The sequence below is a fragment of the Chelon labrosus genome (genome assembly GCF_963514085.1).
Source record: "Chelon labrosus genome assembly, chromosome: 1".
Taxonomy (NCBI): Eukaryota; Metazoa; Chordata; class Actinopteri; order Mugiliformes; family Mugilidae; genus Chelon; species Chelon labrosus.
Window position 1 is genome coordinate 38,454,073 of NC_140337.1, and position 22,697 is coordinate 38,476,769.

The window sequence follows — 22,697 nt, forward strand, 5'->3', positions numbered from 1 at the left end:
TACAGCAGATGTCTATATCCTATATGGAGAAGTGACCTCCCTCCCCCTGTAGCACAGAGCCCAAACCCTGTTTAGTCAAACGTAAATAAAACCAGATGAAACAATGATTGGATTCATATCAGCTGAGATTTGTATTTGGATGTGAAACACAGTAACCTGTAACTCTGGTTACTGTGTTACAGGAAACAGACTGAGTACTGCAAACAGTTTCTAGGCGTCTACTAAAACTAAACTCACTGTCTCCTCTAGAACAACTCACTGGACACAAACTACTTATATTATATTGATATGTTATATGTGAGAGAGGGAGAGAGCAGACCAGAGAGAGAAATGAACAATCAAGAACAATCATTTGGAGATGGTTTAAACTCCTGTTATTAAAAAGAATTGTTTTATAACAGTAATGTAATAATGGAAAGGCTCCTGAACATGTCAGAGCTAAAGACGCTGTGGTTTCAACTCACCAGCAGAGACAGACAGGACGACGCTCAGTAAAGTCATGCAGAGAGACGCTGATGTTGTCTTCCTCTTCCTCCTCTGTTCATCCCACACTCCTTTCCGGACTTCAATCTATCAACCTGACTAGATCACATTCAATGGAAGTTTGAAATAAAGCTGAAATAAAGCTGAAATAAAGCTGAAAGTCTCTGACAGTGACGACTCATCAGCTGCCAGCACTCAATACACCAGGAAGGTAGAGGAATGAAGGAATGAAGGGATGGGCGGTAGTCAAATTATAAAGAAATGTGATGACAACAAAAGGAAAGTAAATAGAGGCTCTATGTGTCACTGACAATGATCTCCATGACAACAGCAACATAGGCCGTCCATCAACCAACACCCACGTATTATAGACTATTATAGACATTATGTACTTTTACTTCTAATATTAGTCTGTCCAGGGCCACATTCAGTCAGTTAATTCATGTTCCTGTTAAAAAGTCATCCTTTAGTTCCAAATCCAGATTACATCCTAAATCTATGCAGCGTGTTGTTTAGCAGGCTGCTGTTAGACTGACTATCAGTGACTGCAGAGGTGATTTCTGATCAACTCTGGACGTATAAAACCCTCAAACATGTTCCTTTACTAGTGACAGCTGAAGGTGTAAGAAATGTTTTCATCCATGATGTTTTTAAACGTCTGTGATAGGGGTTGATAGACTTGTGATTTTTCGATTAAATTTGTGGTGAAAGTCTTGACTTGAACACATATCATAGCATCTCACACTAAAGAAGCTATGGAGAATCTTCTGAAAGTTTATTGAAGCTTGAACACGAGCCACCGTCAGTCTGACTCTCACTGGCCAAACTCTCAGCTCTACCACAACCTCCATCTCTCACATGGTGCATTCACTGACATCAAGGACAAAAAACACGTTCTACAGCCACAGCAACAAAGTCAACTAATAGAACACAACAGAACTGAACATAAACACATGAGCTCATCAATACTGTCTGCAGACATATCTGCACTATCTGGAGATATGTATAGTCTGTATAAAACAGGCAGCACCTCAGCACCATCAGTATCATTTAATAGTCCTCCGCAGCGTGTTGTTAGATGGGATAGTGTAGCAGCTAAAGGTCTAATAACTTTATCAAATAGTTGATGTGCAGCCTCCTTCTCTCTGTTACCACAGGACGTTTGGTCAAGTAGTTAACTGACTGCTGTCCAGAGGATTTGGACCGTTCCTCTAGTAGAGCAATAACTCTTCTCTCTGTTCAAACTTCCTGGTTCAGACTGAAACTCAGACAAGTTTCAGGTTAATCTCTCTGTCACAGAAAGATGCAAAGGAACCAGGAAATTGGAACAGGTGAAAGGTGAGGTGGAGTGATGGGGGGGATGGGCAGTAGTCAAATCATAAAGAAATGTGCTGAGAACAAAAGGAAAGTAAACAGACGCTCTGCGTGTCACTGATAAGGATCTCCATGACAACAGCAACATATCTCACCTGTCACCTGGTATTTAAAGACAAACAGCTGACGTTTGAAGACATCCTGTCCCAGTGGCGGTTCTACATTGAATCCCCCCCCCCCCACACACACACACATCAAAAGACTGTAGACTACAATATAACTCCTCTACAAAACATCCATGAATTACAACTTTAAATAAACATGCCCTTACATGCTAAATGTCTGTCATTAGATGCTATATTAATCTATCTTTCAGGGAGGAACAATTAGCTCCTTGTTTACTGCCTCCAGTTCTATGCTTGGTTCACTTTTAGTTCTGACTGGTTAAACTAAGTTTGACACCAAATAGAGTTGTAGCAAATGTTCATCTTTGAAACTAGCTACAGATATGAATTAGTTACAGGACCCAACGTGATGAAATAAAGTGAACTTGGAACAGTTCTGTTGCAAAGCACAATCTTAGAGTGAAATTAGATCTGGTGTTTGTTAAGATGAATTACTGTTGTATTAGCATTGCAAGCATCATAGCAAAAGGCTAACAAATCTGTTTATGTAACACTTGACAATCAACAGATTTCCATCCTCCAATGCTGTCACTCACGACCAGAAGTCAAGACTAAACCAGTTCACCTTGGTAACCACATCATCGTTTTGTATTACCTATTTTTATTTGACCATTTCACACAAATCATAAAAACATGGAAACGTGGAAATTATAGGAATGTATTTATAATATTATGAATGAAATGTGCGTTATATGGAAGAAAGTCAAGGTGTGACTGATTTTAGTCCTTTTATACAGACCCCCCCCCCCCCCAAAAAAGGGTTTATTTAATTTAAAAAAAAAAAAAAAAAAAAAAAAGGTCTCAGGCCTCAGCTGCTGAAGTGATCCTCCTAGGCTTCAACAAGGCCCTTTATTAGCCAGTGGAGGAGCAGAGGGGCGTAACTGTCCTCCTTCTCTTTCTCTTTCTCACACACAGCTTCTGTTCACGCCACCTTCTCAGCAGCAGGGGACGACAATATCCCCACACAGATATGACAGATGATAGAAAACCATGGAGCAACGCAGATTTATTTATTTATTTTTTTCCAAGTGCTTGTGCCGCTCCCCTTGTGTCATGAAAAAATACCTACTGCCCTGTCCTCCCTCGTCAAAAACCAAACCTGCACCTTCAGCTGACGGAAGTCAGTTACAGTGGTGACAGCTGCTGAGAAACTTGTTTTTCCTGTTTTTTCACATTCAACAATCAACAAAGAAAGAATCAAACAGATTGAAGGTGAGCTCAGAGCTAACGACTGCTTGATGATCTGGCTGCAGGTCAGGACTTCACTGTTTTACAAATGTCAATGTGTTTGAAAGTCAGACTGTCAGCTAGTGACTTCTTCATGGGGGGATGTTGACGACTAGTTTCCTCATCCAGATGCCACATTACTGAGAACAAGCAACAGAGACATATTAAAGATTAAGAAATGTTAACCCTAACCAGTGTTGATTTGAGAACACCCTAAAGCAGTGGTGCCCAGTCCTGATCGACCGGTAGATCGTGAAGGCAGTGTGGGTAGATTGCTTGGCATTGCAAAACTTTTTTAGATGTTAGTCTAATCATTTATCTGTCACACCTCCAGAACTTTACTGTCTATGGCAACATGTCCTCAGTTCAGTGGCATCTGCAGCCATGCACAAATTCAACAACAACTCAAGACTAGTCTTTCTTAAAGAGACAGCACTATTTTTCTGAAGGTGCAGTGCTCCAATTTCTCTTACTAAAAATAAAAACAAAGATGGATAGAACTTTTAACACTGAAGCAACAATTGATACAACTTAGGATATACATACATAATATTTATTATATGTAGGTAGATTAGACTTAGACTTAGACTTAGATAAACTTTATTCATCCACAAGGGAAATTGCTTGGTTACTTTGATTTTGCAAGCCAAAAAAGTGTCAGCCATGCCAGCCGTGTGGGTCGGAGTTATCCTCATGTCAGCCAGGTATATCAAATACCCACAATGCATTTGAACAGGTCAACATTAAAGAGCCGGTTTTCTGAAAGTAATCAAAGCTATGGACTGGACACACATTGATATAAAAGAACCATCACACGATGAAACATGTTCATTCATCAATGTTCAGATCAGATGTGATGCCCAAATACAATTAACCAGCATTGTGGCGAGTGGAGGACAACTGTCAAAGAGGACATGTTTGTCTCCACTCCAGTGGAGGACAGCTGTCAAAGAGGACATGTTTGTCACCACTCCAGTGGAGGACAGCTGTCAAAGAGGACATGTTTGTCTCCACTCCAGTGAGTAGCGTCTCCAGTTCTTTTTCTGTGAAGTTATTCTTCTTTCCCGTCTTACTCATTCTTATGTTTTCATTTTCTGATCGTGCAGAGAGGAGAATCTCAGGTGGAGGGTCAATTTAAATATAGTTTGCATATTTAAAGGGGCGTGGCCAGGGAGGGGTCAGGTACAACATGTGTGCTCGATTGGGATGTACAAAGGCAATGTGCTTCTAGATCTGAGCGTGGGCCACGTTTTAGTAGGAAATCCACGCAAGTCTTTGTACATGAGGCCCCTGGTAACTTGGTAGAAGTCAATACACATGCCTGCAGCTAGGTAGCGCTATAACAAGCCAATTTAGCCCGTGCATCCAATTCTCACCAGTTCTTCAAAAGAAGTTTAGCAGGGTTATTGATTACAAAGTTAATGGCTAATTCATGTTTACAGTGTGTGTTATGACCTGGCTCAGGTGGCCACAACAAAAAGGAGACACACCACATCAGCTGCAGACAAAACAAGTTTATTTCTTTAACAATTAACAAGGGCCAACTTGGGAATCACACCGAGGGCACCTGTGGGAGGGAGGGAAACAGAGGGGAGTTAGTCAGTCAGTATCGAGGAGGGTGAGCCCTCACACAGCCTCTCTTTTAAACTGAAAGAGTGGCGGCAGCCAAAGACAAAGTTATTGCAATCAGCTTCAGAGAATTTAACCACACCCACACATGCCCATATATACCCAAACTTAATCAAACTTCATATCAATGATAAATGATTCTGTACAAGCACCCCAACTTTTGTGCCCCTTGGTTTCTAGGGGGCGCTACACAAGCAACATTTCAATATATCAAAACTGCAATAGCTAACTTTATGAAACTTGGCATACACACTCTATACAATATTGTGTAGATGCCCATCAGGTTGCGTGAAATTACATCAACAGGGGGCGCTACAGGTGACACGGAAACATTTCATTTGACTTTAAGACCTATAACTTTTGAAGTATTCATACGACCTCAGTCCTTCAACCGTCCACCAGCGTCAGACGACAGGTGATCAACTGAAAAACCAAAACGAGCTTTACAGAGACCGAACATCCATGAAGACTGACGCTCTGACAACTGGAGACTTCAGCCTGAATCTGAGGAAACCCCGCCTCTCTGACAGCACAACCTACATCTGCTCCATCACAGGGTTTGGAAACGAACGGAGACTGGCAGCCGTAGAGCTGCAGGTCAAAGGTCAGCAATAAACACTACCACTGTAAACAGCAGTATACTGTATGATCACACACAGTGGACATTTGTAGGGTTACCACCTCTAAGGCTTTTAGCCTGAGTCAGACTCCTTCAGTCTCACACTGTCCACACACATCTCATGTATAATAAGAGACTGAGTCCTTTATTATTTTATTCTACTGTCAGTGGAGGTCAGTACTGTAGATACAGGTCAGAGGTCAGAGGTCAGTACTGTCGATACAGGTCAGAGGTCAGAGGTCAGTGCAGTAGATACAGGTTAGAGGTCAGTACTGTAGATACAGGTCAGAGGTCAGAGGTCAGTACTGTAGATACAGGTCAGAGGTCAGAGGTCAGTACTGTAGATACAGATCAGAGGTCAGTACTGTAGATACAGATCAGAGGTCAGAGGTCAGTACTGTAGATACAGGTTAGAGGTCAGAGGTCAGAGCTATAGATACAGGTCAGAGGTCAGAGGTCAGTACTGTAGATACAAATCAGAGGTCAGAGGTCAGTACTGTAGATACAGGTCAGAGGTCAGAGGTCAGTACTGTAGGTACAGGTCAGAGGTCAGAGGTCAGTGCTGTAGATACAGGTCAGAGGTCAGTACTGTAGATACAGGTCAGAGGTCAGTACTGTAGATACAGGTCAGAGGTCAGTACTGTAGATACAGGTCAGAGGTCAGAGGTCAGTACTGTAGATACAGATCAGAGGTCAGAGCTATAGATATAGGTTAGAGGTCAGAGGTCAGAGCTATAGATACCGGTCAGAGGTCAGAGGTCAGTACTGTAGATACAGGTAAGAGGTCAGAGGTCAGTACTGTAGATACAGGTCAGAGGTCAGAGGTCAGTACTGTAGATACAGGTCAGAGGTCAGAGCTATAGATATAGGTTAGAGGTCAGAGGTCAGAGCTATAGATACAGGTCAGAGGTCAGAGGTCAGTACTGTAGATACAAATCAGAGGTCAGAGGTCAGTACTGTAGATACAGGTCAGAGGTCAGAGGTCAGTACTGTAGATACAGGTCAGAGGTCAGAGGTCAGTACTGTAGGTACAGGTCAGAGGTCAGAGGTCAGTGCTGTAGATACAGGTCAGAGGTCAGTACTGTAGATACAGGTCAGAGGTCAGAGGTCAGTACTGTAGGTACAGGTCAGAGGTCAGAGGTCAGTGCTGTAGGTACAGGTCAGAGGTCAGAGGTCAGTACTGTAAATACAGGTCAGAGGTCAGTGCTGTAGGTACAGGTCAGAGGTCAGAGGTCAGTACTGTAGATACAGGTCAGAGGTCAGTACTGTAGATACAGGTCAGAGGTCAGTACTGTAGATATAGGTCAGAGGTCAGTACTGTAGGTACAGGTCAGAGGTCAGAGGTCAGTACTGTAAATACAGGTCAGAGGTCAGTGCTGTAGGTACAGGTCAGAGGTCAGAGGTCAGTACTGTAGATACAGGTCAGAGGTCAGAGGTCAGTACTGCAGATACAGGTCAGAGGTCAGTACTGTAAATACAGGTCAGAGGTCAGTGCTGTAGGTACAGGTCAGAGGTCAGAGGTCAGTACTGTAGATACAGGTCAGAGGTCAGAGGTCAGTACTGCAGATACAGGTCAGAGGTCAGTACTGTAGATACAGGTCAGAGGTCAGAGGTCAGTACTGTAGATACAGGTCAGAGGTCAGAGGTCAGAGGACTACCCATAATGCTGATGGTAACAGACATAGTCCAGGTCCAGGATGTAACGTCTCCTCTGATGGCTGAAGAGTCTGTTTGATCAGGTTGTTGATCTTTGATTATTGATCAGTGAAGGATCTGATGGACGATGGATGAAGAGAGGAGGACGCTTTGTCAGCTCCTAGTCCTGGTCTGAAGACTCTTCAAGGATCAGTGTTGATCAGCATGTTGTCTTCGTTGGTCTTAGACTATAGATCAGGAAAGCTGAGCTCCAGATATTTGTCCTGATCAGCTGAACACTTCCTTCTTCTTCTTTCATATCAGTCTTTGTGGATTTCCATCATCTCCAGATGGTTTCATTGCTCCCTCACATCTTCAGCTCCGTCTGGATCTCTTCCTGCTTCCATCTGAATGTGGATCCTGGAGAAATCATCAGCTGCTTCACTGCTGAGCAGGAGGAGAAACATTTAAGATTCACCTTCATCACCTCAAAAGACTGACTGAACTCCTTCAGACTGATTCTTCTTCTGCTGGTTCATTTTTGATTGATTTTGACCAAATAAGTCCAAGTGGGAGGAGTTGGTGTGTTTCTATCGTGCAGCCTCTAGGTGGTGCTGTTGTGTCATGTACACAGATGAAGTAGTTATCAGTACAGTTCAAAACAAGGAAAGTAAAAGTAAAAACTTGTTGAATACAGAATACAATATCTGAACTTGTTTAAAATAAAATGATGTGGAGTTTTGAAACATGAAACATTATTGTGAGACTCTGAAGGATGTGTATTCAGTATATCTGCTCTGTCCTTCCAGAGCTCCTCCCACCTTTCAGAGAACTGACCACATAGTTATGAGCTTTAGAGTCATGTGGTTTTTCTTTCTGCTCTGGTTTGAAACTCTAAAAGTTCCTGGGCTCCTGGAGTCATGGACATCAGCTGTTAACCTCAGATGAAGTCCAGTCCAGTCACATGTCATAGTTTTCTGTCAGGCTGGATGTCAACAAGCAGCTCTGGTGCTAAAAGGCTACTTAAACATGAGGAATATTAATGCAGCACTTTCAACATGTCAACATACGATGTGATCAAGGACCCTGACTTTGCTGAAAAGAATATGTGAATTATAAATTTATTTTTCTTTAAACTTAAACTCCTACGTGTTTAATTAAAGGCAAAACAACAATAACACAATCAGACCATTTCCAGGTGACTCTTTATAATTTACTAATAACACACTGTCACTGTCAGTGTCAATTTATCTATAAAACACATTTAAATACAACTAATGTTGACAATGAAGAGGAAGAGGTGAAATAAATCCAAAGCTTAAAACACATTGTGTCAATGCTGTGAAGAAAAGAAGAGTGTCATTTGATCCTGATTCATCCTTTCACTGTGTCTGGATCATTCACTCATTAATGTTACTGTCATCCTCTGGTGAAAGCTGACACTTGAACTCTAGTGCATGGATTCCCAAAGTGTGGTGGAGAAGAAGTAAAGTGGAAGCTTGTGGTAACTTTACATTATATTAAAAATGTTCTAGTTTTCAGTTCAATTGAAATGTGAGAGCTCATTGTTGTGATTGTGATTATTTTTGTTATATGTGAGTTCTGGTGATTTGAGCAGATTAAACATGCCACCTTTAATATATAAAAGCTTCTTGTGTTTCTTCTTCTCTTTGAAAAGAAAGTACCATCAAGGCCACCACCATCTCCATCTGGGTTCACCCAACGCTCCAAGCCTCTATCATCATGGTGGATTTGTTGGTAGGAACCAAAGTGGTGAACAGAGTTTCCTTCAGCTCAACGTCTAAGGAACTCTGTGTTTGAGTCATATTTCAATCAGCTGGATTAGTCGTTCCCATTGGTCGATATTAGTTCAACCTGGTACCGCCCACCTCACATCACACATCATTTATGGTCTCTGATCAACACATCGCTGATCATTTCTTCCAGTGTGGACAAACTTATACACTGTCACTTTAAGACTTTTCATTTGGTGACAAATCTGCTACAAAAATAAAAATGATTAATGAGTTTTACGTTGCAGTGAATGTTGCAATTCAGCTGTAAACATTAACATATTAGAAGTCCAGCTCCTCAAAATCAACACTTGGTGGCGCTAATTCTCTCAGCTGACATTAAATCAAAGAAGAAGAATGAGTTGAAGTCACTAAAAGTCTGTGGAAATCATTTGTGTCAGTTTGATCAGTGTGAGATCAATAAAGTCACAATGATACGGTTTTACTCCAACTAAAAACTACAGACCTGGAGAAGAGTTTGCTACGTCTCCTTTAATGGTTCATGGTTATCAGGATCACAGCACAGCAGATGATTCACCTTTAAAAACTACAAAGTCTTGTGTCTCCTCTGTTCAGCAGTGAATCTTATTATTGATAACATCATGTCTGACCTCAGAGCAGGTGGAGAACTCTGATGAATTTGCTCTATCACTGTGGGCAATATGAGAAACCTTTAACATCAACACACCATCATCAAGGTATTCACTCTGGAGAGAAACCATATCACTGTGAACAGAACACATCCCTTGTTCCAGGTTGCTTGACCTCCATGAGTGTTGCAGGTAAAGATGGGCGGATGAAGCCTCGTGAACCTTCTTCCTGACTGTGCCGAAAAAAGATCTGAAGCGTCGAAGCCTCAAAGACAGATCCCACCATTGACAAACTTCCACATGATTCACACATCAGTCAAGTCACTCTTAAGCAGCTTTGTCAACATTTTGAAAAGTCACTTGACTTGTTACTTGAAACTTGATTTAGATGTAACATATCTTTGCTGTGAAGTGAGATGACAACTATTTCACCATCAGTGTTTTGGAGATATGACCAAAATGATGATATGGAGATATTTTGGAGGTTTCTGAGAGGTGTTTATGAAGTTCATTGGAAACCACTTATAACGGTAATGATCATAAAGACATCCCTGGATGTGGATGATATATCTTTTCCTGATTGTCATTAAAAAAACATGGTTGTAATGTAAAACGTGGTGTGAAAAGATTCTGATTAAACTCTGCAGAGATACTTTTTTGGGAATGATTCTGAAGGACTTCATTATGGCAGTGTGAAAATAAAGTGAGGGTCGTGCTTATGGGATGTATTTGTTTGTTTGTTTGTTTTTTACAAGATTTAATTTAAGAACAAAATCTGCTCTATGGTGCTTGGCTTCAACTGTCTTCTTCTCTGGCTGACTACACCAAGCATTTTGCGTCTCTTTTTAATAAGATTAAAATCAGTCACCCCACTTCCAGTGTTTCACTGTGACGTATAAAGCCATCGGTCATGTGATCACGGATCAACACGGTGTTTCCAACCAGTCTGCTTCAACAGAGACAGACAGACTTTGGAGCCTCAGTGTCAAACGTCCCATCTCTTGTTGCAGGTATGAGACAGTTCTCCTCTGCTGACTTCTGTGTTCTGTGTTTTTAGTTACCATCGTTGTGCTTGTAGTTTTCTTTGGTCTCTTCTACGGCCAACTCAGGAGAAACCGCGCAAGATGGAGGCGGTGGATTCAGTAGACTGCGTTCAATACTCCCCAGTCATTTGAAGTGATTATGGTTTTTGGTGTGTCAGTGCCGAAGGTTTGGCCCAGATAGAGGTGATACAAACTTTTTTTGCATCCATCTGTTAGTCAACCTCCATCCTGTATTGCAGCAATTATTCCACAGGAAAAACTTACCACGTAACGCTGTAACCTAAGCACATAACCTACGCAGACAGGCAGAGCATGGAAGGCAGAAGACTGCGTGGACAATGCCATCTCAAGGCTGCGGCACCATGAGCTAGTGGGAAGAACGCAGCAAGGAAGACGTGGCCTGGGCTGGGGAGAGCCAATGAGGCCGTGGTCCAGTGCATCCCTGAAGGAAAGGAAGAACCTGGTGGTCACAAAGGTGGCAAGGATAGAGGAAGACAAGCTCTTTGTCAAGTCTATTGGCCAATTTCAGTAAGGCCTGTGGACAAAGTGGGAGGGCATTCTACCAAGGTCAGTAGGATGGAGCGACCTGTGGAATATGGCTCAGGCAAGACTCAGTTTCCTTATCCAAGCCACTTATGACACCCTTCCTAGTCCATCAAACCTGGCACGGAGGTACAGTGCAGAGGAGTCTGTGCAACACAGCCCCACACAAAGCTGCTGGTCCAGATAACATCTCCTGCCGGGTGCTGAGGGGCTGCACACACCAGCTCACCGAGGCGCTGACAGACATCTTCAACACCTCCCTCCAACAGGCAGCGGTCCCCACCTGCCTGAAGACCACCACGATCATCCCCGTTCCTAAAACGTCCACAGTGACAAGCCTGAATGACTATGGACCAGTAGCCCTCACCCTGATAGTCATGAAGTGCTTCCAGAGACTGGTCATGGCCCACATCAAGGACTGCATCGACGTCACTGTGGACCCGCACCAGTACGCATACAGGAAGAACCGATCCACAGAGGACGCCATGTCTTCTGTGGTCCACACAGCCCTCACCCACTTAAAGAACAAGGACTCTTATGTTCACATGCTCTTTGTGGATTTCACATCAGCCTTTAAAACCATCATACCACAGACCCTGGTACATAAACTGACAACACACGGACTGAGTTCCACCCTTTGCAACTGGGTCCAGGACTTCCTAACCTCCAGATGTAAGAAAAGGGCCACCTACATCAGGAAAGACACCACCCACCCTGCGCACACATCCCTCTCCCCTCAGGCAGGAGGCTGAGGGGCATCAAGAGCAGGACCACCAGACTGAGGAACAGCTTCAACAGATTCATTCCTGAAGCTGTCAGACTCTGTGTCACTGTTGAAGGAAAAAAAACAATCCAAGTCTTAGTTCCAAGTTTGCTGAAGTGGTGGAGGTTTATTGGAGTTCCAGGTCATGGTGAGCCTACCGACACAGAGTGGTTGTGAGACCAGAGACTGACCCTGAATGCAGGGCCAGAGCACAGATATACCCTGTCCCCAGGTGTGGTTGCAGACAGTTCCTGATTAGATCGTATAGTGGATGTATATTGGTCAGTTGAGGGTAACTTTACACAGGCGGGTGAACTCAGTAGGGGGCAGGGGTGGCTCCCAGACATGGTCAGAACAAAGGGCAAAAGGACAAAAGGAGAGACACTCAGGTAGCATGATCAAGGCTCTGATCAGCAGGGGAGAGGAGATGAGGAGGGTAGACAAAGGAGTTTGATCAGGAAGCTCTGATCGGCAGGGGAGCAGAGACAGGAGAGATCAACATATGGTTGGAATTGCCCCAGACGTGTCAATTCCTAATGTCTCTTCAAAGTTTACTTCTTCATCACTCAATAACTCTGCTTCATGTCTGTATCTATAGTCATGTATTGTTGTACACATATCTGTTAATACCCTTGTTACTCTGTTTGCACAGCAGTTTCTCTGAGATTGTTTCGTTTTCATTTATCTTTGTTAGATCTTTGTTTTTAGTCCATGGGCTGATTGAAGAGAGGTCCAGAATCTGACTCAGTGGTGCTCCATGAATAATCTCATCCTGAACATCAGCAAGACCAAGGAGGTCATAGTGGACTACAGGAGGACCAGAAAGACTGAACACAGTCCTCTCTGCTTACATGGGGAGGCAGTGGAGCGTGTGGACAGCATCAAGTTCCTGGGCATCCACATTTCCTCCAACCTCTCCTGGACTGTGAACACTTCACCTGGTGAAGAAAGCTCAACAACGGCTCTTCTTTCTCAGGAAGTTGAAGCACAGTGGACTCTCTTCACAGCTGCTCATTAACTTCTACAGAGCCACCATTGAAAGCATCCTGTGCCTCAGTGTGACTGTGTGGTACGGCAGCTGCACAGCACAGAACAGGAAGGACTTAGCTCGAGTGGTGAGGACAGCACACGGGATAGTGGGCTGTCGTCTACCAGATCTGGAGTCCATGTATGCTGCCTGAGTCCAGAAGAGGGCCAGACGCATCACGACAGACCCCACCCACCCGGGCCATGGACTGTTTGTACCTCTTCCTTCACAGAAAAGGTACAGAAACATCAAAACCACAACCAATAGACTGAGAGACAGCTTCTTCCCCAGAGCTGTGAAGTCAATCACGCCCCCTCCCATCCTGCACACACACACACACACACACACACACCACACACACACACACACACACACCCACACACACACACACACACACACACACACACTCAACCCTCCACCCTGACCCCGCACACCCCCCACCATGGACACTTTACAATCATTCCAATATTTGCACTGTCTGTTAACAAGGTTTGCTGCTGACTATTCATTCCTATGTGTATATTTGTACAGCTGTATTTTTTACTTCTTATTTTATTATTATAGGTAAAATTTTTGCCTATTCCATGTCTTTTTATATTGCACTATTTAAGCCAGGAGCTACCGCACAAAATTTCGTTATGTTCTCACATAATGAAAGTAAAGGATTCTTGATTCTTGATTCTTGACAGTAGATGAGGAGACTTGCAGTGGCAAAAGCAACTAAAGCAAGTCTGAACCAGCTCGTCCGCAATTTTAATTTCTTTTTTTCTTTTCTCACCTTCTTCAGTGGCTAAAATAGAGAGAAGCCCTCAGACGGGCAACAAAACCACTAGTTCTAGTTTCTTTCAACTTGCAATTTAAGTTATGGAAACAAAACATTTTGGGGCAAATAGTTTATTAAGTAGGTGTGTGGGGGGGGGGGGGGGGGGGGATCTTTGTGATCAAATGAACAGTTTCAGGTCATGTTCTCATGGACTAAAACACACCAGTGTTATTTTCCATCAAGGTTACGCTGTATGTCTGAAAATAATTAATTTATATTTACATAGATTTATATTCTATTTTGTGTTCCCATTGACCTGTTTAAGTATGACAAACAAAAATGTCCCCTTATGGCGGCCAGCAGAGAGGAAACCACAGCACTGACAGTGAGAAGAAGTAGGAGGGATTTACTTGATGTGACAATGAACTGCTCAGAGTGTTGATATAATATGACCAAGATGAAGGATGGAGGAAGTTTCTCTACTGTGTCTGCTCTGTAAGTTCACTCTCTGTGTTTATGAGTCAACGAAGGATTCGACAGAAACGTTTAGTGTCAGTTGAGATGAGAACAAGTCTGCTGCTGTTCTGTTGCAATGAAATCTGATTGTAGTTGAGCTTTCACACTGTGTTTCTGGTGTCTACAGGGTTAGGGTTAGTGTTCCATTAAGGTCTATGAGAACGTTACCTGGAGCATTTCATGGCCCAGTATCTTGTTTCTTACTGAGTGAGAACATCACTGTAGAGAAAACAACAGTCCTTAAAACTGTTTATTTTAAAAAAGATTTCTTTGTTCTGTTCTTTGACTTGATTAACATCCACTAAATGAATGTTCAGAACTTTATAAGAAGTCATGAAAAAATCCTCCTGATGGGATTTTTATAGTTGCAATGTTATACTTACAAACTAATTGTGTCCTTCTCTGATCTCGGTGATGAATGTGAACAGGAAACAGAAAGCTCAGACTAACCAAAGTGTCATTTCTCTTCAGTTCACACCTGTCTGCTGTGCAGCACAACAAACCAAGGTTAGTCTTAGCTAGACTTATTCTGGCAGCGTGAAACTCACTGACTGTAGATGTATGAACCAACATACACTGAAGCTGTAGCTCAGTTGCTGTGTATTTAATTCAGAAGCTTCATGCTGCACATGGCCTCTCTGGTGTCTTCATGGAGTAAGGAATTTGTACAGGCAACTTTATTCTACTTTTGAGATTTTGTCAATGTCAGGTGGCATTTCAGATGTTCCCTCTAACCTGCCAGCATGAGCCATGTTTGATTTAGTGCTAAAGATATGGACACAGCTCTCACTTACCTGATACAAGGACATGAGACCTGCATGGTCCTGGTACCTCCTGCCTCAGTATCACCCACAGAGTTCTCTGGGGGACTTGGTCCACTAAACACCTGTAGACTAGGTTGTCAATCTCCCTTCATCCACCAACAAAACCTCAAAGTCCTCCTTCTTGATCTTTTAACAGTGTCCTTCACCACTTGTGTCCATCACTGGGTTTTTAGGTTGCTGCAGCAACAGGGGTCAATGGCCTTCTGACCACAGCCAGAATAGACAACTTGAGGTTAGCCTGCTCCATTTCCATATCTCTAGCTACCCCCAGCAGTCATGAGAAGCTTTCCTGGAGGTGGGAGTTGTGGATCTCACAAACTAGTGTTGTAGTCAAGACCACCTAACCCGAGACCGAGTCAAGACCAACACCAGAGCATACCGAGACCAAGACAAGACCAAGACTTTGAGGGGGCGAGACTGAGTCAAGACCAAGACCGAGGAGGGGCGAGACCAAGTCCAAGACAGAGACCAAACTGAATAAAGAGAAGCATTAGTCATACTGAAAAATAAATTTATTTCAAACTGTTGGTAGGGCCAACTGGCCAATCTTCAAACACACTTCACCCTGGCCCCGTCAAAAAACAAACAAAAAGAAAATCTCCAAGCTAAGTTCATAACTTGAGAGCCCTGGATATAACCAAGTTTTTAGATGGTTATACACACACATAGGCCTATACATTGGTGGAACAATTTTAATTATTTTTATGTTATTGCTTTATATTAGGCATGTACCGAAATGAAAATTCTTGGCCGAAACCGAAAATGAGGAAACAAAGACCGAAAACCGAAAAACAAAACACCGGAAGAAATTATTATGCCAACAAAATCCCACATCTTCTACAACAGATAACGGCTGATCATCTAAGGCAGGGATTCCCAAAGTGTGGTGGGGGTGTGCGAGCTGCCTCTAGGGGGTGTGCGAGATGAAAAATGTAATGGCGGAGAAGAAGTTATCTTCTTCTACGTACTGTATAGGCGCACTTAGCTGAGCCATCTGAATTGCTGTTGAAAGTCCTCAGATGGATTATTTTTATCTGTTTCTGAGTTTATGCTCGTTGTTATTTATGTGGGTCGTGTGTAACTTTAATGCAATTTAATTCAAATAACTGGCGATCTAATTGTGGAGCGGGCGTGCTCGGAGGGATTTTCTTTTTCTGTGCCGCTGCCGCATCCCTCATATTCAGCATACCGATCTGGATGCTTGGATTTCAGGTGATAAAGTAAACCCGACGTGGAGAAATTCTTCGTGTCATTACAAAAATCACTTGGCCTCGACTGGTCTTGACAAAAAATCTCGAGTCCAGCTCGACCGAGACAAGACCGAGTAAAAATGCAGTCGATTCCAAGACAAGACCAAGACCTTGAAAATGCGGTCTCAAGACCGGTCTCGAGTACTACAACACTATCACAGACAGGGGTCTCCATTAAATGCTCCCAGTTCAGTCTTATTACATCTTATGCTAAACACAGCGATCAGTAAAAAAAATATATATATATATATATACTGCTCTGGTTCAGTGTTTTTCAGTCTTCTTCAGTTCAGTGGTAGTAAAAGGTGTTGACTGAAAACTCAATACAATCAGTGTTGGGCAAGTTACTTCAAAAACGTAATACATCATGTATTACTTGTTACTGTCATTTCAAAGTAATTCGTTACATTATAATATTACTGTCTCTGAATTGTAAGACATTACACTACTACTGCATTACTTTTAAGTTACTTTCACCAAAATAACTGCAAATATCTATGTACTTATTCTAAATGTATCTCATTATGCTCCTAGGCTTAAGGCTAACAACAGAAGAATGTCATAGGCGCAGTCAGGGGTGATTCTAGGGACAGAGCTTTAGGGGTGCTGAGCATCCTCCACCAAAGACTGGAAAGACAGCAACACATCTTCCTTTAATGTCAAACTACTGTGTCACAAAGATATCATTTGGTTTAAAAATAATGAAAAGAAACTGCATTTAAATGAGAAGATGAGGTAGGAACAAAACTAACTTAACATCAATAAACAACAAAAAAGCAACCCCTAGCAAGCTAACCTCCTGACTACCAGGAAAAAAAAATATTATCCAATCGCAATTATTTATTTTTTTTTAATTCCCCAATCTTTGTTAGGTAATTAGAATGCTGAAAACATTTTTTTTTTTAAATAAATAACTAAGTTTTTATTTTTAAGATTTCACTTCATTTCAGAAAGGTACCAAAGCCCCACCCCTTTACATTTGTTATCTTTGCAAAAGCTGTAAATGTCCTCTGTAGATGGCTTTAACATCAACACATATGCACAAACCAAAAGCTTAATATAAACTTAATGCAAACTCCTTCTGAACAATAACAACAACAGTAAAAGTTAAGGCTGTTGCTAATGACTGGAATGTGTTGGTGCTGAGCATTCAGTTATACACAGGATAAGATGTTATAATCCCTTGTGCCAAAATCCCAGGCAAAACACATTTAGAGGCCCTGTTCAACTAAGAGACCCTACCAAACCTACGGTCATGTGATATGACAATTAACCTATGCTTTATATAAACTAAGTAACAGCTGCTGGCTTGTAAGCCCATTGAGCAGCATACTTCAGACATTGTAACACATAAACTAACTAAATGCTGCTGGCTTGTATGGCCCGCTCAGCAGCTAACCATAGCTACCAAGTAACATGAAGACAACAGCAGTATGCAGCATATCATTGGGGTTTTCAAGTGGGCCCCTCCTTTCATCGATGTTTCGTTAAGTTAGGCCCACGACACCTCGAGAAGGCTTAACAGTGAATTCCAGCGTCCTGGAGTCACCCCCCTCCACACTGCCACTGCATAACCCTGTTTCCCCTCACCATTCGATGTCTATCAACAACTAATATAGCAACTAATAACCACGAGCCAAACAAACAAATCTACCATGATTCGCCCCGTTGATGCGGGCTGAAACACGTAACAAACAAACAAATCTACCATGATTCGCCCCGTTGATGCAGGCCGAAACACGTAGTAAACAAACAAATCACGTAACAAACAAACAAATCTACCATGAATCGCCCCGTTGATGCAGGCTGAAACTCGTACCAAACAAACAAATACAGACAAATCTACCATGATTCGCTCCGTTGATGCAGGCCGAAACACATAGCAAACAAACAAATCACGTAATAAACAAACACATCGACCGTGGCCTACATGCGGCCATCCTTACCTTTAGTTAGTTCCCCAGCTAGCATGCTTCCTACGGACCCATAGCCAATCGCTCGCTCTCTCTGCTGCCCGGGACATATTGCTAACCGCAGTCCTCTGGCTTCTTCCCCGTATGCCCAGCTCACTCAGAAGAGCAATCGCCGACTTTGCCACAAATCCACGGCAGCCCACTTCTACCGGGCGGACATAAGTCTTGTAGCCATTCTGCTCTGCCTCTGCTGCTAACTCTGCATACTTAGCTCTCTTGCGCTCGTTAGCCTCCTCAACTCTATCTTCCCACGGGACAGTCAGCTCTATGAAATAGACTACTTTCTCTGGCTCAGACCATGTTACGACCCCGGCAGGACAAAAGTTAAACTAGGGGAATATAGGGAGGTAACAATTAAAGCAAAGACCAAGAACAAAAAGACGAACCAAGGACCCTCTGCAATCGCAGGGCTTTATTCACAAATGACAAGATCACTACACCAAACGGAGAAGGTTTCTTCAAATAAAATAACGCCGGCCAAAACGATCAAACTGCTCATCACGACCCACTGGCTACAGGAACACACACACCTGAAACACCCGGCAGGAGCTTTATAGCCTCCAGGTGTTAATCAGCTAATCAGCTGATGGAGGAGGGGAGCGGAAGGGCAGTACCTGGAAGACAAGAGAACAAAGACAACAAGCCCCACACACCAAAGCCTGTAACACCCCCACCAATAAGAATGACCCCCATCCATAGACTGACACGACCAACACTAAGCACTATATAGTCTTAATACTACAGACCATACAGTGTCCATAACTAACACCATGTTCGAACATAAGGTTGTTCATCGGTGCTCTTGGCACCATGACGGCCTAGGTCGTAGGTCGATGATTGACTTTGTAGTCGTATCATCTGACCTGCGACCGTATGTTCTGGACACTCGGGTAAAGAGAGGAGCAGAGCTGTCAACTGATCACCACCTGGTGGTGAGTTGGATCAGATGGCAGGGGAAGACGCCTCGCAGACCTGGTAGGCCCAAACGAGTAGTGAGGGTCTGCTGGGAACGCCTGGTGGAGGAACCTGTCAACATGGTCTTCAACTCCCACCTCCGGCAGAGCTTCAACCGCGTCCCGGGGGTGGTGGGGGACATTGAGTCCGAATGGGCCATGTTCCGCTCCGCCATTGTGGAGGCGGCTGTTGCAAGTTGCGGCTGCAAGGTCGCTGGTGCTGGTCGCGGCGGTAACCCCCGAACCTGCTGGTGGACACCGGAGGTGAGGGGAGCCGTCAGGCTGAAGAAGGAGGCCTACAGGGCATGGCTTGTCTGTGGGTCTCCTGAAGCAGCTGACCGGTACTGGATGGCCAGGCGGTCTGCGGCGAGGGCAGTCGCTGAGGCAAAAACTCGGGCGTGGGAGGAGTTCGGTGAGGCTATGGAAGAAGACTATCGATCGGCTCCGAAGAGATTCTGGCAAACCGTCCGGCGCCTCAGGGGTGGTAGGCGGCAACACGCTCACACTGTTCTCAGTGGGGGTGGTGAGCTGCTGACATCAACTGAGGACATCGTCGGGCGGTGGAAGGAATACTTTGAGGAGCTCCTCAATCCCACCAACACGTATTCCGCCGAGGTAGTAAAACAACTCCGCGGCGGTGGAGCTCCGGGAGCGGATGAGATCCGCCCTGGGTATCTCAAGGCTCTGGATGTTGTAGGGCTGTCTTGGTTGACACGTCTCTGCAACATTGCGTGGACATCGGGGGCAGTACCTCTGGAGTGGCAGACCGGGGTGGTGGTCCCCATTTTTAAAAAGGGGGACCAGAGGGTGTGTTCCAACTATAGGGGGATCACACTCCTCAGCCTCCCTGGCAAGGTCTATGCCAGGGTGCTGGAAAAGAGGGTCCGGTCGATGGTTGAACCTCAGATCGAGGAGGAACAATGCGGTTTTCGTCCCGGACGTGGAACCATGGACCAGCTCTTTACCCTCACTAGGCTGCTGGAGGGGAAATGGGAGTTTGCCCAACCAGTCCACATGTGTTTTGTGGATCTGGAGAAGGCTTACGACCGTGTCCCCAGGCGCATCCTGTGGGGGGTGCTCCGGGAGTATGGGGTGGATGGCTCCTTACTAAGGGCCATTCAGTCCCTGTACCAAAGGAGTGCGAGTTTGGTCCGTGTAGCCGGTAGTAAGTCAGACCTGTTCCCAGTGAGGGTTGGACTCCGCCAGGGCTGCCCTTTGTCACCGGTTCTGTTCATAACTTTTATGGACAGAATTTCTAGGCGCAGCCGGGTGGGGGAGGGTGTTGTGTTCGGTGATCGGAGGATCCCGTCCCTGCTTTTTGCGGATGACGTGGTCCTCTTAGCTTCATCGAACAACGACCTTCAGCTCCTGCTGGGGCGGTTCGCAGCCGAGTGTGAAGCGGCTGGGATGAAGATCAGCACCTCCAAGTCTGAGGCCATGGTCCTCAGTCGGAAAAGGGTGGACTGCCCACTCCGGGTCGGGGAGGAGGTCCTGCTTCAAGTGGAGGAGTTCAAGTATCTCGGGGTCTTGTTCACGAGTGAGGGTAAAAGGGAGCGAGAGATCGACAGGCGGATCGGAGCGGCATCTGCAGTGATGCGGATGCTTAACCGGTCGGTCGTGGTGAAGAGAGAGCTAAGCCGAAAGGCGAAGCTCTCAATTTACCGGTCGATCTACGTTCCAATCCTCACCTATGGTCATGAACTTTGGGTAATGACCGAAAGAACAAGATCACGAATACAAGCGGCCGAAATGAGTTTCCTTCGTAGGGTGGCCGGGCTCAGCCTTAGAGATAGGGTTAGGAGCTCGGACATACGGGAGGAGCTCAGAGTAGAACCGCTGCTCCTCCACGTCGAGAGGAGTCAGTTGAGGTAGCTAGGGCATCTGGTAAGGATGCCTCCCGGACGCCTCCCGGGAGAGGTGTTTCGGGCATGTCCCACCGGTAGGAGACCTCGAGGCCGACCCAGGACACGATGGAGGGATTATATCTCTCGTCTGGCCTGGGAACGCCTGGGGGTTCCTCCGGAGGAGCTGGCAGAAGTGGCTGGGGAGAGGGCTGTCTGGGCTTCCCTGCTGAAGCTGCTGCCCCCGCGACCCGGACCCGGATAAGCGGAAGACGACGAACGAACGAACATACAGTGCTATATACCCTGAATATCGAAAATAGACTAATGAATTCCTAAATGATGATCTTACCCACGGGACAGCATGTCGGTCACCAGATTATCGGCCCCCTTCTTATGCCTAATCTCAATGTTATAGCGCTGGGCATGGAGTGCCCAGTGCATCAGCCGCTGGTTGCTGTTGTACATCTGCATCAGGAACACAAGAGGATTATGATCGGTGTACACTGTCACAGGCACAGAAGTAGAGCCCACATAGACTTCGAAGTGCTGTAGAGCAAGGAGCATGGCCAGGGTTTCTTTTTCAATAGTTGAATAGTTCAACTGATGTTTCTTAAACTTCACAGAGAAATAACAGACAGGGTGGCACACATCATCAACACCATCCTGCAACAGCACTGCTCCAGCCCCTATGGCACTCGTATCCACCTCCAGCTTGAAAGGCCTGGAGAAATCGGGTGCAGCCAGCACTGGGGCACTACAGAGGAGGGATTTGGCAGCAGTGAAAGCATGGTCACAGTCATCATCCCAGACAAAAGGAACGGCTGGGCTACAAAGTTTTGTCAACGGCGCAACCACCACAGAGAAGTTTTTACAGAAACACCGATAGTAACCTGCCATGCCCAAAAAACATCTGAGTTCACGCCGAGTCGTAGGCGTCGGGAGAGCCAACACAGCCTCAACCTTTGTGGTCACAGGCAGAACCTGTCCATGGCCAACCTGCTTTCCCAAGTAGGTGACCATAGCTTTGCCAAACTCACACTTAGCCAGATTCAGGGTTAGCGAGGCTTCTGCCAGTCGCCGGGACACATCTTTTAAACTGGAAATGTGACTCACCCAGTCCTTTGAATAGACCACAACATCATCCAAGTAGACACTACAATCTGGCAGATTTCCCAACACATGCTGCATGAGGCGCTGGAAAGTGGCTGGGGCATTTCTCATGCCAAAGGCCGTGACTGTGTACTGCATGAAGGCATCAGGGGTGACAAACGCAGAGATGTCTGATGCGCATTGCGTTAAAGGGACCTGCCAGTACCCTTTTAGCAGATCTAGCTTAGTGATGCATACCGCAGGACCTACGCTGTCTATACAGTCATCCATACGTGGTAAGGGGAAAGAATCAGGCACAGTTACTGCATTCACCTTACGGAAATCTGTACAGAACCGAGGGGTTCCATCCGACTTAGGAGTCAGCAAGCAGGGAGAACTCCAAGGACTACGGCTAGGTTGGGCAAGACCATGTTCAGCCAGGTAAGCAACCTCTTTTTTCATCAGCTCTCTTTTATCAACAGGACAGCGGTAAGCATGCTGCTTAATGGGAGCATGATTACTCACATCAATGTCATGCTGCAACGCATTGGTACGGGATGGCACGTCCCCGTACAAAGTGGGGTAGGCAGTGAAAAGGTCAAGCACATCCTGACACTGAACTGGAGACAAATAG

General features: G+C 44.8%; 1 protein-coding gene and 1 pseudogene across 2 annotated transcripts in view; both read left to right on the forward strand.

Moving 5' to 3' along the window:
• LOC311492977 (uncharacterized protein) overlaps positions 1 to 7,192 on the forward strand; it is a gene marked incomplete at both ends in the record, with an annotated part of 242,465 nt that extends 235,273 nt beyond the window's left edge. Inside the window, one exon of the mRNA XM_084551445.1 lies at positions 7,137 to 7,192. Coding sequence (XP_084407571.1) covers positions 7,137 to 7,192 — 56 coding nt within the window. The remainder of the gene's footprint in view (positions 1 to 7,136) is intronic.
• Positions 7,193 to 14,078: 6,886 nt separating this feature from the next.
• LOC311491647 (low affinity immunoglobulin gamma Fc region receptor III-like) overlaps positions 14,079 to 22,697 on the forward strand; it is a 293,642-nt pseudogene continuing 285,023 nt past the window's right edge. Inside the window, exon 1 of the transcript in view lies at positions 14,079 to 14,109. The product of the transcript in view is annotated as a low affinity immunoglobulin gamma Fc region receptor III-like (transcript). The remainder of the gene's footprint in view (positions 14,110 to 22,697) is intronic.